General features: G+C 51.2%; 1 protein-coding gene across 5 annotated transcripts in view; it reads right to left on the bottom strand.

The window, feature by feature from the left end:
- Window positions 1–473: 473 nt before the first annotated feature.
- Window positions 474–22,142, bottom strand: part of Siglec1 (sialic acid binding Ig like lectin 1) — a 28,188-nt gene continuing 6,519 nt past the window's right edge. For 2 of the 5 annotated variants that reach the window (XM_047542468.1, XM_047542469.1), the window contains exons 4-22: window positions 21,599–21,895; window positions 20,196–20,462; window positions 19,586–19,840; window positions 17,041–17,340; window positions 16,180–16,437; window positions 14,835–15,170; window positions 14,122–14,379; window positions 13,606–13,908; window positions 11,694–11,954; window positions 11,255–11,566; window positions 10,563–10,814; window positions 9,980–10,249; window positions 9,641–9,892; window positions 9,037–9,336; window positions 8,235–8,495; window positions 7,169–7,471; window positions 6,796–6,898; window positions 6,352–6,424; window positions 4,189–4,709 (exon numbers count right to left, since the gene is read on the bottom strand). In XM_047542468.1, coding sequence (XP_047398424.1) covers window positions 4,587–4,709; window positions 6,352–6,424; window positions 6,796–6,898; window positions 7,169–7,471; window positions 8,235–8,495; window positions 9,037–9,336; window positions 9,641–9,892; window positions 9,980–10,249; window positions 10,563–10,814; window positions 11,255–11,566; window positions 11,694–11,954; window positions 13,606–13,908; window positions 14,122–14,379; window positions 14,835–15,170; window positions 16,180–16,437; window positions 17,041–17,340; window positions 19,586–19,840; window positions 20,196–20,462; window positions 21,599–21,895 — 4,784 coding nt within the window. In that variant the 3' untranslated portion in view covers window positions 4,189–4,586. Of the gene's footprint in view, window positions 775–4,188; window positions 5,806–6,351; window positions 6,425–6,795; window positions 6,899–7,168; window positions 7,472–8,234; window positions 8,496–9,036; window positions 9,337–9,640; window positions 9,893–9,979; window positions 10,250–10,562; window positions 10,815–11,254; window positions 11,567–11,693; window positions 11,955–13,605; window positions 13,909–14,121; window positions 14,380–14,834; window positions 15,171–16,179; window positions 16,438–17,040; window positions 17,341–19,585; window positions 19,841–20,195; window positions 20,463–21,598; window positions 21,896–22,142 lie in introns of those variants that run through there. The other 3 variants (XM_047542471.1, XM_047542470.1, XM_047542472.1) reach the window with 3 other exon arrangements.

Consider the following 22,142-nt stretch of genomic DNA (forward strand, 5'->3'; position numbering starts at 1 on the left):
GATCCTTTTGGTGTCAGTAGCTTCTAATAGAAAGGCTGGTTGGTTTGAGTACTAGGTGTACATTCAGATAGCGAGGGATGTTAACTTTTAAGCCAATCTGTTTCCAAGATTTTGGAGTTAGTAATGTAGCCAGTAAAAATTCCAGCTTGGAGAGAATCCTACATTTATATGATTCCAGCATCAAAAATTATAATGGATCCTGGCACAGTGACTCCCATCTGTAGTTGCAGCTACTCAGGAAGTTGAACAATCACTTGAACCCAAGAGCTTGAGGCCAGACTACACAATACAGCAAGACCCGGTCTCAAAAAACTAAATAAATAAATATAAAAATTAAGGAATGATAAATTGCTTAGGAAAAAGTCTTTCTACCTCTTCTGTCTCCATCCTTTCAACCCTCATCAGCCAACAGGAAGCTGCTGTTAGTTTCTTATACAGGTTTTATTTTTATACATACCCAGACAGTAAAGACATTTCTTGCTTAACCTTTTTCTGCACCTTGGTTTTGTTTTCTTTTTAATACACCCTTGATGTCAGAGCTCTGAGAAGAACTATGTCCAAGTGCGTCAGAGAACTTTTCTGCCAAAATCTCTGAGCAACTGTAAATTTACTTCTGAGTTTGCAGAGGAGGACATGAAGGTGTTGGATCAAAGTTGAGGGAGGTGGATCCTAGAAAGTCACCAATCAGCCCAGTGTTCATGTCCAGTAATATGGGAAAAATAATTTGTCAAATGATTTGTTGGTGTTTCTCTCTGAGGAGCATCGGGAAGTGTCCTGGAAACAAGATAGAACAAGTGCTTGTGGTGGGCAACATTCACAAACTAACAGGACTCTGCCTGAAAGAGTGATCCAGCAGAGGATGTCCTGGGGAAACAGTGCCAATTCCACTCACCCACATGTCCAGGGTGGCACCTGGAGATGCCAGGCCAGTGGTTGAGTGCATCAGAAAAAGCAATGCGTGTGAATGGAGTATCCCAAAGTCACAGTCAAGGCACCATCCCTGACACCCTGGTACATCCAAAGGGAAATATACTGCCCCTTGATAAGGTGAAGGGCTTGCTTAGAAAACCGATTAATCAGCCAGGATTTGATTTGGGCAAACTGATTATCAAGCATAAAAGGTGGGAGTTTTCTGGTGGTAGTGGTGGTGGGATTTTTGTTGTTGATGTTGTTATTGTTGTTATTTTAAGAAAATGGGGTGTTCGCCAGGTGTGGTGGCCCATGCCTATAATCCCAGCAACTCTGGAGGCAGAGGTAGGATGATCACAAGTTCAAAGCCAGCCTCAGCAACTTAGGCCCTAAGTAACTCCTTGAGGCCCCGATTCTAAATAAAATACAAATAAGCTGATAATGTGGTTCAGTAGTTAAGCGACCCTGGGTTCACTCCCCAGTACCAAAAAAAAAAAAAAAAGAGGGGGCTGGGGAGATAGTTCAGTTGGTAGAGTGCTTGCCTTGTAAGCACAAGGCCCTGGGTTCGATCCCCAGCACCAAAAAAAAAAAAAAAAAAAAAAAAAAAAAAAAAAAAAGAAAGAAAGAAATGAGGTCTTACTGTGTTGCCCAGGTTGGCCTTTAACTCCTAGATTCAAGTAGTCCTCTAGCTTTCACCTCCCAAGTACCTGGGACTACAAGTACCCACCACCATGCCCAGCTAAGTGGAAGATTTCTTTTAAACTTTCTTACTGAAATATAACATATATTCAGAAAAGTAAGCAATTCAATGAATTTTCACAAAGTAAACACCCCCGTACAACATGCACCCAGACCCAGACAGAGCACATTCCCAGGCCCCCTGAAAGCTCCTTCATGGCCCATTTCAATCATTTCCCCCTTTGGTAACCATCATTTTGACTTATATCACCATTAATTAGCTTTGCCCATCCTTTAATTTCACAAAAATGGAATCACACGGTGTTATGGTTTGGATCTTCAATGTCTGCTCCAAAGTTCCATGTATTGAATGAAGGCTTGGTCCCCGGTGCAGCGATGTTCAGAGGTGGGGCTTTGGGAAAGTGATTGGATCACAAGGGCTCTTACCTCATGGATTTATAATTGGATGACATTATCAAGAGGTGGGACATAGTTGAAGGAGTGAGTCCTTGAGGGTGTGCCCTTGGGTACTCTACCTTGTCCCTGGCCCCTTCTCCTCTCTCTGCTTCCTGACTGCCAAGAGCTGAGCCGCTTTCCTCTGCCATGATGTCCTTCTGCCATGATGTCCACTTTGCCTCCGGGACAAAGCAATGGAGCTAGCCAACTGTTCTAGTGACCAGAACATCTAGTGATGTTGTAGTTTTGCATTGCTGTGATCAAAAGACCTAGCAAGAACGACCTTAAAGGAGGAAAAGTTTATTTTGGCTTATAGTTTCAGAGGTTCAGTTCAGGGTTGGCTGACTCTATGTAGCACTGGGCCACAGGTGAAGCAGAACATCTTGATGAAAGGGCATAGCACAGGAAAGCAGCTCAGGATGTAGCAATCGGGAAGTAGAGAGAGCTGTGCTCACCAAAGACAAAATATAAACCCCAAAGGCACACCCCTGTGACCCACTTCCTCCTGCTGCCCCTACTTACCTGAGTTACTGCCCAGTTAATCTAGCTACACCTTTCATAATCTAGTCATTTCACTTCTGATAATTCTTGCATTGTCTCACACCTGAGCTTTAGGGGGACACCCTAACAACAACCATGGACTGAATCCTCTAAAACCATGAGCCAAAATAAATCTTTCCTCCTCTAAGTTTTCTTTTTGGTATTTATTTATTTATTTTGGTACTAGTGATCGAACCCAGGGGCATTTAACCACTGGGCCACATCCCCATCCCTTTTTATTTTTCATTTTGAGACAGGGTCTCCCTAAGTTGCTTAGGTCCTTGCCAAATTGCTGAGGCTGGCTCTGAATTTGCAATCCTCCTGCCTCAGCCTCCTGAGCCACTGCAATCTAAGTTGTTTTTCTCAGGCATTTTGGCCACAGAGACAGAACTGATTAAAGCATACAGCCTGTGTTCTTAGCATCTGGCTCCTTTCACTGAACATTGTTTGAGAGCATCGCCCATTTTTTTCCTGCTCACTGTTATAATATTCCATTTTGTGAACATAGCACAATTTTTTTAGCCACTCCACTGCTGTTGTGTATTCATTGTTTCTAATTTTTGACCATGAGTAGCGTTTCTGTGAACATTCTAGTACAAGTCTTATGGTGACATAAGCCCTCATTTTCTTAAGTAAATACCCAGGGGAGAAATGTTAAGGTCATGGGAGGGATATTTTAATCTCAATAGATATTTTCAAACTGTTTTCCAAAGTTGTCACACACATTGAATGATATCATTTATATAAAGTTCAAAAATAGGCAAATCAAATTTATGGTGGCAGAAATCGAATAGTGCTGCCCTTGGAGAGTACAGAGGGGCTGTGGAGGGACTCTGGGGTTCTGGTGATGTTCTGTTTCTTGATCTGACACTGGTGGCATGTGTGTGTTCACTTTTGGAAAAGTCATTGAGCTGTACACACCTATACTATGTGCATTTTTCTGTGTATATGTTATACTTCAATTACAAGTTTATTTCAAAAGTCTAAGAGGGGGCTTCAGATCACTAGGGATGGACCCAATTAAATGCTCTGAGCACTATGCAACCCAAGGTGGATATACATCCCTTGGAGGGACCCAGAAGCAGATGAAGACTCTCACATTATATGTCCCCAAATCCCCCAGAAGTCACCCCTCCTGCAGCCATCTGAGGTTCTCCTCTCTCTCTCTCTCTCTCTCTCTCTCTCTCTCTCTCTCTCTCTCTCTCTCTCTCTTTCTCTTTCTCTATCTCTATCTCTCTTCCCTAGACAGCCCCCAAACATCTAGCTGCTTTTGGTTTTCTCTCTCCCTCTCCCAACTCTGGATTTAGCCCATACTTTCCACCCTCCTACTCAACAACAATTCAGAAGAAACCATGCCAAGCACTGTGCTGGCGACCCAGGGGTGAACAACACATAACCAGAGCCTCAAGGAGCAAGGAGGGACACAAATTGTTTCAACAGAAGGCAGTTAGTGATAAGTGTCATGTGATGTGCACTCCCTGGCCACCTCTGCTAATAATATTCTCCAAGAATAAAACCCACCAACGTTTGAATCCTCTGTGTTCTAGCCCAGAAGTTTGAGTTACAAGAAACTCACTCCAGTTGCATCATAGGATGGAGGTTTATTGGAGGGACATGCTGGACAGATTCCAAGGAAGAGTGTGTCAATCAGGCACAAAGAAATGGGGTTTGGGAATGAGGGTGGGTGCAGTGTCAGCTGCACAAAGCTTAACTGGCATTTAATTTCTTCCCAATCTGTTAACCCCCATGCCGATGCCCCACTGTTTACCATGCTTCCTAGCCCAAATCCTAGGCCCAGATCAGTCCTTTTACTTCTCCCACTCTCAGATACCAGGCTACAAGGGGCAGGAGTCACCAGCCCACCTGAAAACTGGTTCCCCTCAGCCCCTGATTTCCCAAGAGCACTTTATTCCTTCTTGGTAACCCTCATTCACTTCAACGGGGTACACAAGCCCACAGGAAAAGGACAGGAGCTCACTCAATCAAGGAGAGGGATGCACCTGTCAGCAACGAAGATGCTGATGACATCTGTCTGCGCCTTGTTCATGCTTGAGAGAGCCAGTTAAGCAGGGCCTGACCCTGGAGTTGGGTGGGAATGGAGGCACCTCTTCTTCTGGGGGCCAGATCTGTTACAAAGATGTCTGTTCAGGCACCCTCACAGCCTGGCATGTCCTCACCGTAGGGACCACCAAACCTTGTTTTCCTCAGTCCTGAGATCTGAGAGGGACTACCTCCTCCAGGAAGCCCATGACAAGAATGGCTTGGGTCACAGTGACAGAACTGGCCTGCTGCCAGCATTTCTATCAATGTCAAAAGTTCCAGGCATGAGTCTTTAGTTGGGAGTCCTTTGGAAATAGACGTTCCAAATGTACTTTGGACTCAGAATAAAAACTCCATTGCCCAGACTCCCTTGCAGCTTGGAGTGGTCACATGACTAGCCAATGGGAAGGGAGTGCAATTGACATGTGCCACTTCTGAGTTTGATTGACCAAAGACCTTCCATTTCCTCTTTTCCCTCTTCTCACTGTAGGGCTGTAGACACAGTGGGGCCATAGTGAACCTCACAATCATAAGACAACCTTTTAGGGATGGAGAAAAGTAAGATAGAAGAATCTTGAGCCCCAACACCTTATATCACCATAGCATACCCAAACTAGTATGCAAGAGAAAAATAAAAGTCTATCATGTTGATATCATTGTATTTGATCTCTTATAAGAGAAGCATGAGTTGTATTCCATCTGGTACAACATTTCTGGGAAAGTCTCTGTGGTCTCAGATACTCTTCTATTCTAATCCATCAAAAAAGTCCAGGGTGGGGTTTGAGAAGAAAGATGTGAAGGAGCAGTGCCTCCTTTGGAAAAGAAATGGAGAGACAAAAAGAGACCCAGAGAAAAGATAGAGACAGAGAGAGAAGTGGACAGCATGATCAACTTGATTCTCTTCAGAATCCCACAGAGTCCACACAGTCCTGGGGTAGACTGGGTTTCACCATCACCTCTTACCACCCATTTTTCTTGGGGGCAAGAGACTTGGAGCTAGTCACAGAAAGTCAGAGGTCACTGCTCTATTTGCACAGAGGTAGAACGCTGCCTCCTTCACAGTTCCAGATTTGTTACAGATGCCAGCAATCTCCTCTTCCTGAGGGAAGGTAGTACCACTGGTCAGCTCAGGGGCAGAGCACAGGATGAAGTTCCACATGTGGCTGCATCAGGATCAATGAGCTTCTCACAAAGAAAATCCCGATCACAGGACTGTGGGTGCACAGGAGGTCCATCCCCCGACCCCTAGCCCCCAGCCCTTGGTAGGAGTCCCAAGGGAATTGGTAGGAGTTTTGAATGACTGAAACTGGTTTAAGAGCTATGACCCACCAGATGGGTCATCAGAAGAGGGGGCATATCCCAGGGGAGGGGAAACAGACTTTCACCCTTGATCAGGTGACAGGCAGACTCAGGAGGTGGGAAGAGACCTCAAAACAAAAGTCAAAGAATCTTGGAAGTGGGGGTGATGCTGCTTAGTCCATTCTACCAGAATCAGGGAGTCAGTCACCCAGGGAGCCAGTCACCCAGGGAGAAAACACGTGGCAACTCTTATTCCTAATTAGAACCCTGCTCTCCCCATCTCCCAAGGGATCCTGGTTCCAGGTACTCCCTTCCCAACTCACCCTGGGTCCCAGGCACCATCCTATCAATGAGCATAGCCTTCAGATGCCAGCCAGGCACTGTGGCCCAGGCCTCATGCCTGCAGGTGTCTGTGTGTTGAATAATTACCTGTGTGCTGTCTTTCTGAGGAGCCATCTCCACCGAATTCTCGCCCACCTTCAGTTTATCAGAACACCTCCTCCTACATGTAGGAATGGAGTCAGAGAGGCTCCCTCCTCCCCACCACCTGCCCCCAACCTCCCTCCTGGCCCCCACATGCTGGCCCAAGACTGCCCACTATACAGAGGAGGGGAAGCCCTGGGTCACATGGGACGCCTTATCTTGCTTCCTCCCCAGCCCTTTCTTTAACCCAAACAGTATAGGGAGAAGGAAAGAAAAAAGAAATATGGGTTAGAGGCTATTCTGGAAGAGATCCCCAAGTTTGGAGGAGGTGGGCTAAGAAGTATGTGGCCTGTGAACTTGGTAAGAGGAAGGTTCCCCTAAAGGATATGGGGCAATGTTGGAGGAAAAGGGTATAGAAAGGTGGCCAACCCTCTCTTGCTCTGGACCCACCTCCAATTATGGTAGGCCCCCAGGCCCAACAGCAGGCACAGGCAGCCCACCAGCAGTCCCAGAAACCAGAGGAGCCACTGGAACAGATGTAGCCGGTGTAGAGCTGGAACGTGGAGGAGGTACTCAGGGGGAGGCTATGGCTCATAGCCCCCATTGCTCCCTCCAAATGCATTGGCCCACCCAAGATGAAACCTTCTAGTCTAACTTTCATTTCATTTCCAACCCCGGCCATGCAAGGGAACTCTAAGCAATCTGTTTATTACTAGAAAGATAGTCTGTATGGCAGCCAAACAGATTCAGGGAAGGCAAACTTTGGACCTGAGAACTGTGCCTTTCTGCAGAGTGGCCTGGAGATCAAGTCCCCTCCCCTCACCTCTGACCCCGAAGTAGGTGGAGGCAGAGGCAGAGCCCAGGGCATTGGAGGCAGAGCACACATATTCCCCCTGGTCACTGGGCCGTAACTCCTTGATGTCCACCCTCAGAGCATTAGGGGAGGCTGAGACACGGATGTGTGACTCAATGGGAGCTTCCTGAGGTTTGCTGGAGGCCACCAGTCGGCTGCCAAGGTGAAGGGTCAGGCTGGCAAAGGGCTCACTGTCCACTTGGCAGTCCAGGATGCCCTGGAGGCCACCCTCAGGCTCCACAAAGACTGTCATGGTGGGCATCTTGGGAGGGTCTGTGGGGAGGTAAAGAGTATGGTGATTGTAGGAAACGACCACAAATTCCACCCTTCCCGCACATAAACAGCTTGTCTGCTGCACATCTCATGCAGCGGTAGAGCCTGTTTCCTAACTTTTTGACTCTGTAACTCATTTCAACCAATTAAAGGCAAAAGTGACATTGTGGGACTTCAGAGATAGACCTCAAGAGGCCTTGAAGCTTCCACTCTGCCTCCTGAAATGCAACCATGTGGGAAGCCCAGGCCAACATGCAAGGCACATGTAGTCCAGTCACAGCCATAAGAGTGAGACCATCTTAAACAATCCAGCTTTAGTGGAGTCACTGAACAACTGTAGCCACATAAGGCGAGAACAGCAGAAGAACTTCCCAACTAAGCCCAGCTCAAATTTTTGACCCACAGAATTATGAGTTTGGGGGTAGCTTGTTATGTAGCAGTAGCTGACTGATGTAGAGGTGACTTGTTACACAGCAACAGCTGACTGATGCAGCATGGGTGCTGGTAAAGACTGGAGTGGGAGATCAAGGCTGACAAGGGTACCCTGTATGCCAGGCACTCAGAATATGCCCCAATTCACAGACAAGGAAACCATGGCACAGGTGCACAAGAGCATACAATCAATTGATGGAAGAACCAAGATTCCAACCCAGGATTCCATTCCTGTAAAGCCTTTGCTTTTGGCCGATAAAAGAGGAGGAAGACCTAAGGGTCATGGAAGATGGGGGAAGACCAAGGCTGGTGGAAGGGGATTCACACTCACAGAGCACACGAAGCAAGACTGGAGCAGAGGTGGTGGCCCCAGAGGGGAGGTCAGCCCAGCAGTGGTACAGCCCAGCCTGGGCACGGGCCACATGGGCGAAAGTGAGAGTGGGCACAGACTCAGTGTGTAGTGGCCGGCCATTCCAGAACCATGTGAAGGTGGAGTTGCTCGGGAGCCCAGGGCCACCAGGGAGGTGGCAGCTCAAGTTCAGTGCTGCACCCTCAGGCACATCCAAGCCTGGCTCAGCTACCACATGCACACCTGTGGGCCAAGGATGGGAAGGTGGTCAGGGAGCGGTATCCTGCCTCTGTGCATTACAGGAGGTCACAATCTATCTTGGGATCTGGCCCTTGCAAGGTGGGACTGTCTCTCCCTTCACAATGAGGGCAAGGAGAGGGCTGTTCTACATCCATACTCTGGGGCTCCCAGGACAGGGCTGTACCTCCATTTAGACAGGCTGTCTGATGCATCCAATCTGAGAATAAGGCTCTGTCTCTCTCCCTGCTCCAGGCTTTCCCAGGGCAGGTCTGTCACCCCAGATTGGGCTCTATGAGGGCGGGGTTATCTCCTCTCCATTCCCACTTCCCTTGGGCATTCCAATACCTCCCCCTTGCTGTATCCTCACCATCAGACTGGGCAAGCCCTTCCATTGGTCTAGACTTCTCAGGGCAGGACTCTCTTGTACACCTTCAGGCCACACAGCCCCCTCTAGTGGAAATCCCAGTCCCTCACATAGACTCTGGCCTCATAGCACCCAAACCCCAAGCCCAAGCTCTGTTCCTGCTCCAACTTTCCTACTCACCTTCTGCCTGCAGCTGCCCAGTGGTGCTAACTGAACCCAGCAAGTTGCGGGCTGTGCAAACATAGACATCATCGCCTGCATGCACATCTTGCATCTGCAGCCGCAGCATGTTGCGGGTCACCTGCACGTGGCCCATCCCTGATGCTGAGTCATGGAGCCCATTGCTGGTGGCTAACACCTTGCTGTTGTGGGACAGGGTCAGCTCGGCAGCAGGTTCACTGTCCACAGTGCACTGTATCACAGTCATGGGTCTGGCCCTGGAGTCCCGGAAGGAGGACAGGACGGCATCTCGAGGGGCATCTAGGGGTGGGGCAGGGCACAGTTGGGGGCCTTGCCTATGCGCTGCCCATTGACCACCTGCCTGATGCTGTTGAGGCTGAAGCCTCTGGATAAATGGTCACTTCCTAAAAGAAACACCTTCTCAGGAGTCCTGCAGGCAGAGTCCTGCAGGGCCATAGGGTCTCTTTCCTCATTACCTACATCCTTGTTTCCCCAAGTGCCCATTCCTGAGCCCACCACAGTCCCATGCCCTCCCTCACTGGAGCCCAGAGGCACCTCCCACCACCTTCATCCTGGGCAGCCCCAACCAGCTTCTCTCACTCACAGAGGACTTGCAGGGCCGCAGGCCGGGAGCTGCGTGTGCCCTGGGTATCCTGCACCTGGCAGGAGTATGAACCCGCGTGAGCCCTTGTGGCCATTGGGAACTCAAGAGTGGTGCCTGGCCCCTCCTGAAGCCAATGGCCATTATGGTACCAGATGTAGAGACTGGGTGGGCGGGCTGCAGTGTCCTCACAGGTCACTGTGATGGGATTCCCCTCAGGCACAGTAGCCGAGGGAGTGAGTGTCACCCGTATACCTGAAACAAGAAAGTCAGGGTCAGTTGGGGCCAGCCAGACACCACAGCTGATTCCCACGCCTGTGGCCCCAACCTAGCCCCACTCACCCTCTAGCTGCAGCTCCAGGGATGTGTTGGCTTGGCCTAGGGGGCTGTGGGCAGAGCAGCTGTAGAGCCCCTCATCACTTGGCTGTGGCTCCTGTAGTTCCAGGCGTAAGGTGTTCGGGACAGAAGCAGCAGTTGAGGAGGCCAGGAGGCGGCCGGCGTGGCTAAGGGCCATTTGGGCAGGTGGGCGACTATCCACAGTGCACAGTATCAGGGCCAGCTGTCCACCATGGCTCTCTAGGAGGTAGGTCAGACGCAGGCTGCGGGGCGCGTCTGTAGAGACCCAGGGAGCAGACAAGTTTAAATGACAGCCTTGCAGAGGCCAGTTTGCAGGTGCATAGGAACTGAGGAGGGCCCTGCTCCCTGCCCCATAGGCCCTCTAATTATCCAATCTGGGGTACTGCTCCTCTGCCCAAAAAAGACCTGTCCCTATTGCTCCCCGCTCTAACACCCCTTGTCCAGTGCTCCATCAGCTGGCTGGGTATTGAGTCCTTGGGCTAAACCCCTGTGAGACTCTGGCCATTCCCTGATCCCTGTGAGCTGCTATCATTCCTTTCAAGCCCACCCTGCATCCAGCCAGACTCACAGAGGATGTCCAGGGTGGCAGGTCTGGAGAGGCGGGGTGCCTGGCCAGGGAGCCCTACACCACAGCGATAGGAGGCAGCATCTGTGACCGTGACGTTGGGCAAGGAGATGGAGCGGGCGCCAAGACGCTGCTGCCCATCCTGGTACCACGTGTAGGTGAGCTGGGCCAGGTTGGTGGCCCACACAAGGCAGGTCAGGTTCACCTGCTGTCCCTCCTGCACCATGGCCTTGGGCCATACCTGCACGCTCACAGCTGGGGAGAGAGGGAGGGCACAAGGACACCAGTGAGGGTCTTGAGCTGAGCTTAGGAAATAGCTCACTATTTCTTGGGTGGTCCCAAGTGGAGCTCTGCAGAGTCCTAGAAGGCCCCAAGCCCCTCCTCCCTGACTCTGGTGGGAGGCAAATGGGGTGAACACTGTAAATCCTACACTGGGGTGGTTTCCCCTTGAGAGGCCCTTTCTGATTAGTTTTATCTGCTGGGCATCCATGAAAAATTCTGTTTAAAAAAGGCTCTTCAGTGAAACCTAAGCCTGAAGACCACTGGCCTCAGGCAGGATGGGAATGGGAAGCCCCTATGCTCCCAGCCTTCTAGAGCCCTCTCCCTCCTTCTCTCCCCAATTCCAGGAGACACACGTGCACAGACACACACAAATGCATGCATACACACACACACGCGCGCACATGCACACTGACCCTGGGCATCGAAGTTGGCCGAGGCTGAGGCCTTGCCTAGAGTGTTGGTGGCCTCACAGGTGTAGATGCCCTCATCTTCCAGCACTGTGTTGTGAATCTCCAGGCGCAGAGTGTTGGGGGCCACAGCCACCTGCAGCCGAGGAGAGTTGCTTGCAGTTTCTGCTACACCTTGTAGTGTTGAGGCCACAAGGCGGTCCCCATGGAGCAGCTGCAGCTGGGCTGGAGGGTCACTGTCCACACGGCAGAGGAGGAGGCCCAGTCGCCCCGGGCCCGTGTCCATCAGGGTGGTGAGTATGGCCTGGCGTGGAGAGTCTACACCAGGTGGGGAATGGTCAGGATGTGGCCCTGGGTCCCTCAGCCAGGGCTCTGTCATGGTGGCAGAGTCCAGGACCAGGGAATGCATCCTCTCCCCCATGTGTGAATGGGAAAACACCCTTACAGGACACACGGAGGCTGACTGGAGCGGCCAGGCTGGTGGTTGCTGAGCCTGGGGCCTGAGCTTGGCAATGGTAGGCCCCAGCTTGCTTCAGAGTTATGGCTGCAAAACGGAGCATGGCAGAGTTCGACTCCTGGAGGAGCTGGCCATCTCGATACCAGTGATATGAGGTCCCTTCAGGGACCCCCGTGGGCACCTGGCAGCTCAGGACCACAGCCTGACCCTCCTGGAGCTCAGGCGATGGTGAGACCTGGACCCAGGCACCTGCAGGGAGAAACCAAGGTCAGATGAGGGCTTGCCGACACCCAGGCAGTCTGGGACCCCCCACAGTCTGGGACTGTTTGTATCTCTGCACAGGACTGCACCACCCTACCCATACATCTGGGAGCCACAGCTTTCCTCCAGACCACTTCCCAGGATCCACCTTTAGCTCCATGCTTCTGCTTTTCTACCCGACTTGCCTGCACAAGCTGTACCCTGGCATTTACCACCCACCACCTGGAGTTAAGGTTTTGCTCTGTCAGTCAATCTTGCCTACCAGAGGGTAGGCCTCATGGGAACCAGGCTGGTGTGACCTATAACCCCATTGCCAGGCACAGCACCTCATGTGTCAGCTCTTGACAAATGTTGGATTGACCCACGAAGCACTGAAGGAGCTTAGGTCATGGCGAGGGACATTGTCCTGACTGAATGGGACTGTGTGGGTAGCCGAGAACTGGAAGGAGAGGTTGGCAGCTGTGTGACCTTGAGTTCTTTCTGCCATCTCCAGCCCAGTCCAGCACCCAGGCTCCAGGTCACAAGAGTCCAGGTACTGGGCAGTGAGCAAAGGTCAGTTTCTTGGCAGTCCCTGGCTCTAGAGCAGGAGGAGACCAGGGTGGGGGTGAGAAGGAGGGACAGCTGGGTTGGTAACTGAGAGCAGAGGCCATACCAGGACCAGAACCAAGTTTGTCCAGAGTTCAGGGCCCACTAGTCATACGCCCATGATCAAGCTCCTAAGACTCTGACCCTCAATTTCTCTGCCTGTGAAATGGGTATAATAACTAAGAAAATATACACAGAACCAAGGTCCAAAGTAAATGCCCCCAAATTGCAGCTGTTTGTCATTATGGAAGAAGAAACACTTATTTTTCTTTGGGGCCTTTTCTTTGCAGGTATTGTCTTTCATTTTTTCTGTTTTATTTGCCCAGGGAGAATTTTTATAGAGAATATTTACATACATACATACTTATATAAATATGTATACATGTATATGAATGAAGAATATGAATAAGAATACACAGAGGTATGAGTATATGTGCATATATGCATAATACACATACATATTCAGTTTTGTATGAGAATACCTACTATGTAACAAAATTATAGTATTGCAATAAAGTGCTCCAGGGGCTAGGGAGATAGCTCAGTTGGTAAAGTGCTTGCCTTGCAAGCACAGGGCCCTGGGTTCAGTCCCCAGCACCGCAAAAAAATAATAATAAATAAATAAAATTAAAGTGCTCCAACCAAGCAAACCATCTTGTGCAATTGCCACTGCCTCCTAGTGGTTGCTACAGTTATTACAGGTGAAAATATCTAGTGGAAGCCAGGCATGGTGGTACACACCTGTAATCCCAGCTATTAGGGAGACTGAGGTAGGAGCATTGCAGTTTGAGGCCAGCCTCAGCAACTTAGCAAAATTCTGTCTCAAAATTTTAAAAGAACTGGAGGCATAGCCCTGAGTTCAATCATTAGTTTCAACAACAACAACAATAAAAACCTAGTAGGAGGCATTCTGCTGGCTGGTTGGAAACTGTCCCCTAACCAATGCTGAAAGACACATTTCTGTACAAAATTTATGGCACCCAGACCCAAGTCTGACCTAAGTAGCCTTCCTGGGCATCAATGTCATTCACACTGTGAGAGCACTGACACTCACCTCGGACCTGGAAGAAGAGCGAGGTGTTGGTTGATCCAAGAACATTTGTGGCCTCACAGCGGTAGTTTCCAGAATCCCTAAGACCCAGTTCTCGAATCTCCAGCTGTAGGGAGTTGGTTGTGGCCTTGGCCTGCAGCCTACCGTGGGATGGGAGCTGTGGTCCCAGACTGCTGGCCAGGAGGCGCTCCTCATGGAACAGGGCTAACTGAGCCAGAGGACGGCTGTCCACAGTGCAAACGAACACAGCCATGTGGCCCTGACCCATGTCCAGGAGGGCCGACAGCTTTGGTGGGTCTGGGGGATCTGCAGGAACAGGGAGAACTCAGGGGCTGCAGCCCAGCTCACCACATTCCAACTGCCACCCTACGGTCCCTTCTCCTGGCACACGCACAGCCCAGGCCCAATCTGGCCCATGGCCATACCAGGCTCTCGCCTCCCCAAACCCCAGTCCCAGCCCTTTTTGCCCCTGGGACCCTCCACCCTGCAAGCCCCTGGCTGCCCGTGGCCAGCACTCACAGAGCACACTCAGGATCACGGGAGCAGAGAGCTGGGCACCACCCTCTGTGATGAGGTGACAGGCGTAGAGGGCAGCATCGGTTCTGGCCACGGGCAGCAGTCTCATAGTTTCCACGGGGCCCTGGGCCCACAGTGCCCCATTCCGGAACCAGGAGAAGTTGGCAGGGCTGCCTGTGGTTTCCCGGCTCACATTGCAAGTCAGGTTGGCCTCTGAGCCCTCCCGAAGCGTGTTGGATGGTGCGATGACCAGGACCGTGGCTGGACGGCAGGCAGTACCAGTTCATCAGAGATAGGCCTCACTTTGACCACCCCCTGCCCCACCCAGGGACCTGGAGCAGGGAGGCAAGAAGACCCCCTGGGGTGCCCACAGTGTGGGGAGGAAAGCAAATGAGCTCACGAGAGAGCCCGTGACAAGTGGGTCCTAGAGGACATGGGACCCAGGTCAGAGAGGCAGGGCGTAATAAAGGAGAAAGAGGATAAGACAGCCCTACTGTCCTTTGCTCAGAGATCAACCTCACAGTTCCAGGCCTGTCCCTTGACCAAAACTGAGCATGGGAAGGACCTGAAGCTTTGGCTTCCCTCAGTGTGGGGGCCCCGGGACCCCCTCTTCTGTCACTGGGAGCAGCTTTGCCTCCCACTGCTCAACAGGAGAGGTTTTGCCTGATCAGCCCCTCCCCCAGCGCCCCGTCTGCCCGTTCCCTGCACCCGCTCACCCTGGGCATTGAAGGTGGCCGAGGCTGAGGCGTTGCCCAGTGCGTTGCTGGCCTCACACAGGTACACGCCCTCGTCCTCCAACACTGGATTGTGGATCTCCACCCGCAGCAAGTTGGGGGCTTTGGTGACTTTTGCCCGCTGGGAGCAGCCCCCACAGGTGCTGCAGCCACTGTGTGATGACACGGAAGTGGCCACAACATGGTCCTTGTGGAGCAGGCGTAACTGGGCAGGAGGGTCACTTTCCACACGGCACAAGAGGAGGCCGTGCCGTCCCGGCCCAGCTCCGGCAGCACTGAGGTCCAGCTGGGCGGTGAACAGGGGCTGGCGTGGAGGGTCTGTGGGGAGGAAGAGCATGGCCACTCATCCCAGGGCCCCAGGTCCACTCCAGGCTGGCTAGACTTCCAGGACACACTGAACAATCCATGTCCCCAGAGTAGCCTCAAACAGCTGTGTAGGTTGTGCACTGCACGAGGGCAACCAGACCAGGGTGGGTGGGATTCAGCCCACGCTCCTGGCTCTAACCTGTACCCTGGTACTGTATTTAATCTTCCCAGAAGGAGAGACATTTGCTAGCTGGGGCCAAGATGCCATATGGGCTAGAGACCACTCTGTATCAGTCCCATCTGCTTCTGAGTCCATCACCCTCAGAGCAGTCCCTTGGAGTCTTGATTTTGGTTCCTTTGAGCGTTGCCTCAGGGTCCTTCCTACCTCCTCTCTGATCTCCAAGCAGGCTCCTGAAACATTGGATAATGCCTATAAAAGCCTTTTCCTAGAAGTTTCCCATGACAGCTACCAGTCAATACCCCCCACATGACCTCACTCAGAAACCCCTGGTAAGGTGCTGTCCTCACAACAATCCTGAGACATTGTCCCTGCACACACCGGGCAGGGGAGATTTTCTGGAACTTAATCATGCTCTAAATATTATGCAGCCCCTCCAGATAATATGGAGCATCGCCTCTTGGCGGGGTATGGAAGGCCTGGTGCAGAGGCCCTGAGGAGTTCTGACCTAGAGTCTATAGGAGCCTGGGAGGGCTCAGCCTATGGGGTATGTGCACATGTATAGAAGTACAACAGCCCTGAGCCACCCAGGAAGGCAGTTTGGATATGGGCCCACGGTGGCTTTGAGAGTAGGGGCAGAGGGATTGGGATTGGAGGGCAGGACTCAGGAAGCAGAGGAGGCCCCAAATCATCTCCCCAGTCCAGGGTGGAGAGGGCCACTGTGGCCAGGCCTGTGACCACTCTCCTGATGTAGATCCCAGGGCAGGACTTTGGGGGCGGCTGGCAGTCCCAGTGGGCTGACCCTCCCCACAGCAGGTGGTGGCTGGTGGCAAGGCTACTCACGGAGCACAGTGAGGACCACAGGCAAGGAGGGGCCGCTGGCACTGTGGCTGTCCTGGGCCCGACAGTGGTATGAGCCGGCATCGCTGCTGGAGGCAGCAGGAAGCAGGAGGTTGCTGCTGTGTCCCTCGAGAAGCAGGACTCCGTTCCGGTACCAGGAGAAGCGGGTGTCCAGAGTCGGGCTCAGGCCACTTCTGCAGCTCAGAGTCACGGCCTGCCCCTCCACCACCTTGGCTGCCGGACTGATGGTGAGGCGGGCCGCTGGCAGGAGGAGAGAGGAGGCTTGGAGAGGCTGTGAGGTCCCCACCCCTCCATGTCACCTGCTGCAGGAAACCCTCCAGGTTCTTTCCCCGCATGACTGTGGGTAGGCGTGAGCTTTGTGGTGGATCAGGAGGACTTGGCCTCGATGCTGCCGCACAGTTGAGAAGGTCTCTGAGCCAGAGCCCAGGCTTGTGTCAAAAGCCTCGCTTGATGAATTGGCTACATCTCCCATGGCCTCAGAAGGGAAAAGCAGCATTGGGAAGACCTCGCTTCTCTATTTCACTTCCTGCATCTTAGCACAGAGCCTGCCCCAAGAGTTTAACAAATAAAAAACAAAGGAATGTCCATAAAGGACCCTCCAAGTTCAGAGTCAGAGTGTAATCTACAAAAGTAATGATGTGCATTGCCACATTTCCCTTTTTGCCTTGGCTTCTAGGACTCTCTAAGGTTGGGATGACCGGATAGCTCAGGTCTTTGATAGGGCCTAACAAACTAGTTCAGCCTCTCAGTTGAGTCCGCTAGACTTTTAAGGGAAGAAGTCAGAGCATGCCTCCTTTTGAGGGCTCCCCCTCCCCACTCTCCTGCAATCTGTGCCTGTGTTACCATTGGCATGGAAGTCCAAGATGGAGGTTGAATTTCCAAGGGAGTTGGTGGCTGAGCACTCATACTCTCCACTGTCAGTTTGTTGCAGGTCTCGGATCTCCAGGCGCAGGGAGTTAGGTGCAGAGGAGATGCTGAAGCGGGGGTTGTAATCTCTCTCCCCAGAACTGGAGGCCAAGATGTGGCCGCCATGTGACAGCACCAGTGTGGCCACTGGCTCACTGACCACGGAGCAGTGGAGGATGCCCATGAGCCCAGCCTGTGTCTCCAGGAAGGCGGTCAGGTCTGGAGCAAGGGGTGGGTCTGTGTGGAGACGAGAGGTGGGCCTGTCACCCTCAGGGGGAGAAACCCTGTTATAACCTATGTCCCTGCACCCTTTTGGCCCATAATGCTCCAGGACAAGGGGCAATCCCAGAAGCTCCTGAGCACCTGCCAAATGCACTTTTGCTCCTGGGTCAGGTAAATCACTCTGTTGTCCCAGACAGTCCTCATGGTAAAATTGCAAGCAGGGACCGGGGCCCCACTTCAAAGATGAAAAAAAAAAAAAAAAAAAAAAAAAAAAAAAGATAAAGACCAGGAGGTGGACAGCACCCTAACCAAGCCATCGACAGGGACATTACCAGCATGGGTCAAACTGACACCAGGTGCCTCCCAATAGGATGTACGGGAGCTGGGGAGATAGCTCAGTCGGTAGAGTGTTTGCCTCGCAAGCACAAGGCCCTGGGTTCAATCCCCAGCACCGCAAAAACAAAAAAACAATAGGATGCACGGGGGTTGACGCAGCATCACACCTGCGACCTTCAGCCCAAGCTCAGGGTCTCAGGCCGGTTGAGTCAGACAAATGCAAACTAAGGGACAGCACAGAACAACTGGCCTGTGCTCGTTAAACTTCAATGTCATGAAAGATTAGGGAAGACTGAGGAACTGTCCTAGAGAGACACAACAGAAAAATAAGGAGATATGTAGGACAACCAAACGCAATGTGTGTGCCCAGATCTTGGACCAGAAAAATATTTGCCATAAAAGACATTGTGGAGTCAATTGCTAAAATTTGGATATGGACTATAGGTTAGATAATCATCTTGGATCAATGTCACTCTTCCTGATTGTGATCTTTGTACTGGGGCTACATAAGTGATTGTTCTTAGGAAATACTCACTAAGAAAATGAGGGGTAAAGAGATATCATGTTTGCAACTGCAGCAATATAAATCAAGATGGTCCTCAATTTACAATTAGTCCAACGTTATAATGGTGTGAAAGTGATACACATTCATGAGAAACTGCATTTTGAAGCTGGGCACAGTTGTGCACACCCATAATCCCAGCAGCTCAGGAGGTTGAGACCGGAGGATCTAGAATACAAAGCTAGGCTCAGCAACAGCAAGGCGCTAAGCCACTCAGTGAGACTGTCTCTAAATAAAATACAAAAAATAGGGCTGGGGAAGGGGTTCAGTAGTCAAGTGCCTCTGAGTTCAATCCCCAGTACTTAAAAAAAAAAAAGAAAAGAAAAAAGAAAAAAAAAAACAAACTTTGAATTTGGAATTTTGATCTTTTTCCAACCTAGCAATTTTGTGGTGTGATTCTTTCTCGTGCATGTTGCTGGGCAGTGCAGCCCCTAGTCAGTCCTGAGACCACGAGAGGAAGCTACTGACACCCTACCATATGCTGTGTGGCCAGCATTTTGGGGATACAGCATTCCATAAATTCCAAGAACTAGTCCACACTTTATTATAAAGTAGGATTCATGTTAGATGTATTTGCCTAACTGTAGGCTAATTTGTTTTGAGCACGTTTGTTGAAGGTAGGTGAAGCTAAGGTACACTGTTCAGTAGCTTCTTGACTTTGACATTTTCAATTTATGAAAGGTTTATTTGAGATATAGCCTCATCAAAAAGTGAGGAGCATCTGTATGAAGGTGGATAAATAGCATATATGTGATTGTGCATGTACTTGGAGAGTGCATGTGTGTTTACATAGAGAGTAAATGTGTGTCCGACATGAACATATCAGTGCATACATATTTTACATATATATATGCATATGTGTGTGCAAAGAGAGAGAAAAGGATAAAGTAACATACCAAAATATTAATAAGTGGGGACTTGAGGTTGAAGATATATAATTCTTTCTACCATTCTTGCAACTTTTCATAAATTTGAACTTTTTTCCAAATAAGACATTTTTAAAAGTAGGAGGAGGGTGGGGGGGAAGGGAAAAAAATATAACAGAATGAATCAACCAACATTACCCTATGTGAATTTATGATTACACAAATGGTATGCCTTGACTCCATGTACAAACAGAGAAACAACATGTATCCCATTTGTTTACAATTAAAAAAAAATGAAAAAAAAAAGTAGGAGGAAACTGAGGCCCAGAGAGGTCAAAGCCTTGCCAAAGTCAAGGTGTGCAGAACTGGTATGTGAGTTCAAGGCCACTGAGCTGTGACCTCAGAGCCCCCGCCCACGACCCCAAGCCTCCCATGGGGCTCCGCCCTCAGGGTCTGCCCTGGTAGTATCCAGTGCTACCCAACCCTGGCCACTTACGGTTGACCACCACACTGACAGGGCCAGAGCGCTCACTGCCCTGGGTGTTGTGCACCTCACAGAAGTAGAAGCCAGTGTCAGCCCTGGTGACTGAGGGCAGCAGGAGAGTGGGACTTTGTGCTTCCTCTAGCAGGATATTGTTCTTGTACCACGCATAGCGGAGCTCACTGGGCGCCTCTTTGGGAGTGCCGCAGGACAGCGTCACAGTCTGGTTCTCCAGAATGGAGCCTGCTGGGCTCACCTTGACCTCAGCCACTGTGAGGGAAGCAAAGGGCATGCTAGAGCAACACCTAGCCAACTTGGAGCCCCAACCCCTCAGAGTCCCAGATTGCAAGTAAATCAGCTTCAATCTCTACAGATTCTACTGCACCCCTCCCCAAGCAGAGAAGCCTCCTGGAATTGTCCAGCATCTCTGTCCTATTGACAGGGGTCCTCATGACATCCCTCCCTGTCATGTGTCTCACAGTGAGGCAGAGCTGGGATCCACACGTGCATCCCAGAGGCACAGAGCCATGCCAGCCTCTAGATCTGCCCTGGCCTGGCTCTCCCCAGTCCCCTGCCTACACCCCATCCCGCCCTCTGACTAGATCCAGCCTCACCCAGGACTCACTGAACACATGGAGCCTGACTGGGGGTGAGACCGAAGAACCAATGCCGTTTCCAGCTTCGCAGGTGTAGACGCCGGCATCGCTCCAGGCTGCCTGGGACAACTGCAGCACGCGACCATTGGCTTCCAGGAGCACCCCGTCCTTGAGCCACTGCACAGAACTGACCTCAGGGTAGCTGCTGTTCACTTGGCAGGTGAGTGTGACCAGATCACCTGGAAGGATGTTCCGCCCTGCAGGGCTGAGGCGGACCTCCACGCCTCTAGGGGCATCTGCAAGTCATGATGCAGGTGTCGGATAAGGCAGGGGGTAGCGCACCTCTCATTTCCTTTCAAAACTCTGCTTTACGGAAGGTCACCCAGAGCAAACATCGGTCCCAAGAGTTCCCCTGTCCTGTCCTCCCCTATCCCAGACATATTCCTGCTCCCTTCCTTTTCCACTGAGACTCTAATAATGTGATGCTTGGCCTGGCATCCAGCTTATGCTGCCTTCTAGGGTTTTCTGCTTCAGGATACTGCCTGCTGCCCCTGTTCTGTTTGGGGGTGAGTTGCATGAACAAGGTCATGGACACCACTTTGCTTGCATTAGTGGCCTGTGGTGGATGTTGGTGAGGGACCAGTTACCTACTGGAGGAGCCAAAGGGTTTGTAAGGAAGGAACCAGCCATACTTAGAAGCTACATTTCTTTAAATCTTGTTCCAAGGTCTCTTTTTATGTCAACACACTAACAAAAGCTAATATTTCAAGTGCCCAGCACTCTTCTAACTACCATACCTGTGTCCGCTCCTTTCATTTTCATTCAATTCTGTGAGACAGGAATGAGGTATTAGCTCCACTAAGCAGATGAGAAAACAGATGGGAAACAAGTGGCTGGCCCAGTGTTTACTCATCTAGTGGATGGGGGCCAGCAGCCCGGTGCCTGTGCATAGTAATTGTTCTAGAACAGCTGCCCCATTTTATTGAGATGGAATGATGCCTAACCAGTGGAAACCCAGGCTTTCCCCCCCTTGATTCAGCCAGGCCCCTGTGATACCCTGTTCATTATGACCAGGAGCAGCTTAAAGCAGAGAAGGGGTAGACTCCATCTCACCAGCATCCTCCAGAGCGGAACTGAATCCTGGGGCTCTTGTCACCAACTCCCAAAGCCACATGGAGACTTCTGTTCCTTGACCTTTTGTGTTTCCCCTTCTCTGCCCAGTCTGGCCTTGAGGATAGACCCTTCTGAGGCCAACAGAGGTGGAAGGGAGTCATAAAACGTGGCTCTCAGAGCATAACACTCTCTCCATCAGCACTGCCCTGACTGTATGCCTGGTTTTGCCCCAAGGACACAGTCTCTGTTCCTCTGTTTTTCACTGGGGAGCCACAGCCGTGGGGCTCAGTAACAAGGGTAGGACCCCTTGCACACTCACACTGCACTTGGAGGTGAATCTCACTCTGACTCCTGAGGCTGGCCACTGAGACCTCACAGCGCAGTGTCCGGCCATGGTCCTGCCATGACAGAACCATGTGAAGCGTCTCCAGGTGGCCGACACCGGTGGGTTCAAGCTTCTGGAAGCTGGAGATGACAGAGCGAGCGGGGTCCTGGCCCTGCCATGTCAGGCTGACTGGCTCCTGCAGGCACGAGTAGGGCGTGGAACAGTTGAAGTTCACTTCCATGCCTTCTCGCAGCTCCATGGGGGAGGTAATGACGGGCTTACTGGGCTTCTCTGAGGACAAAGACAGGTGGGTTCAGGACTCCCCTTTGCCACACCTGAGACCTCTTGCCCTGGAAACCCCAGCTGAGAGAGGAGACTAGATCAGGGGACTTAATGGCAAAGAAAGGTTACTTTCAACCCCTAGCCCTACTTTGTTGAATGCAAAGGGTGGCTGGGGCTCAGACCAGGTTGGGGGGCTGGAACAGAGGCTGAGAAAGGACCAGGGCAAAGTTTAGGACAAAGTCTGGGGCTATGAGCC

Source organism: Sciurus carolinensis, chromosome 2 (genome assembly GCF_902686445.1).
Source record: "Sciurus carolinensis chromosome 2, mSciCar1.2, whole genome shotgun sequence".
Taxonomy (NCBI): domain Eukaryota; kingdom Metazoa; phylum Chordata; class Mammalia; order Rodentia; family Sciuridae; genus Sciurus; species Sciurus carolinensis.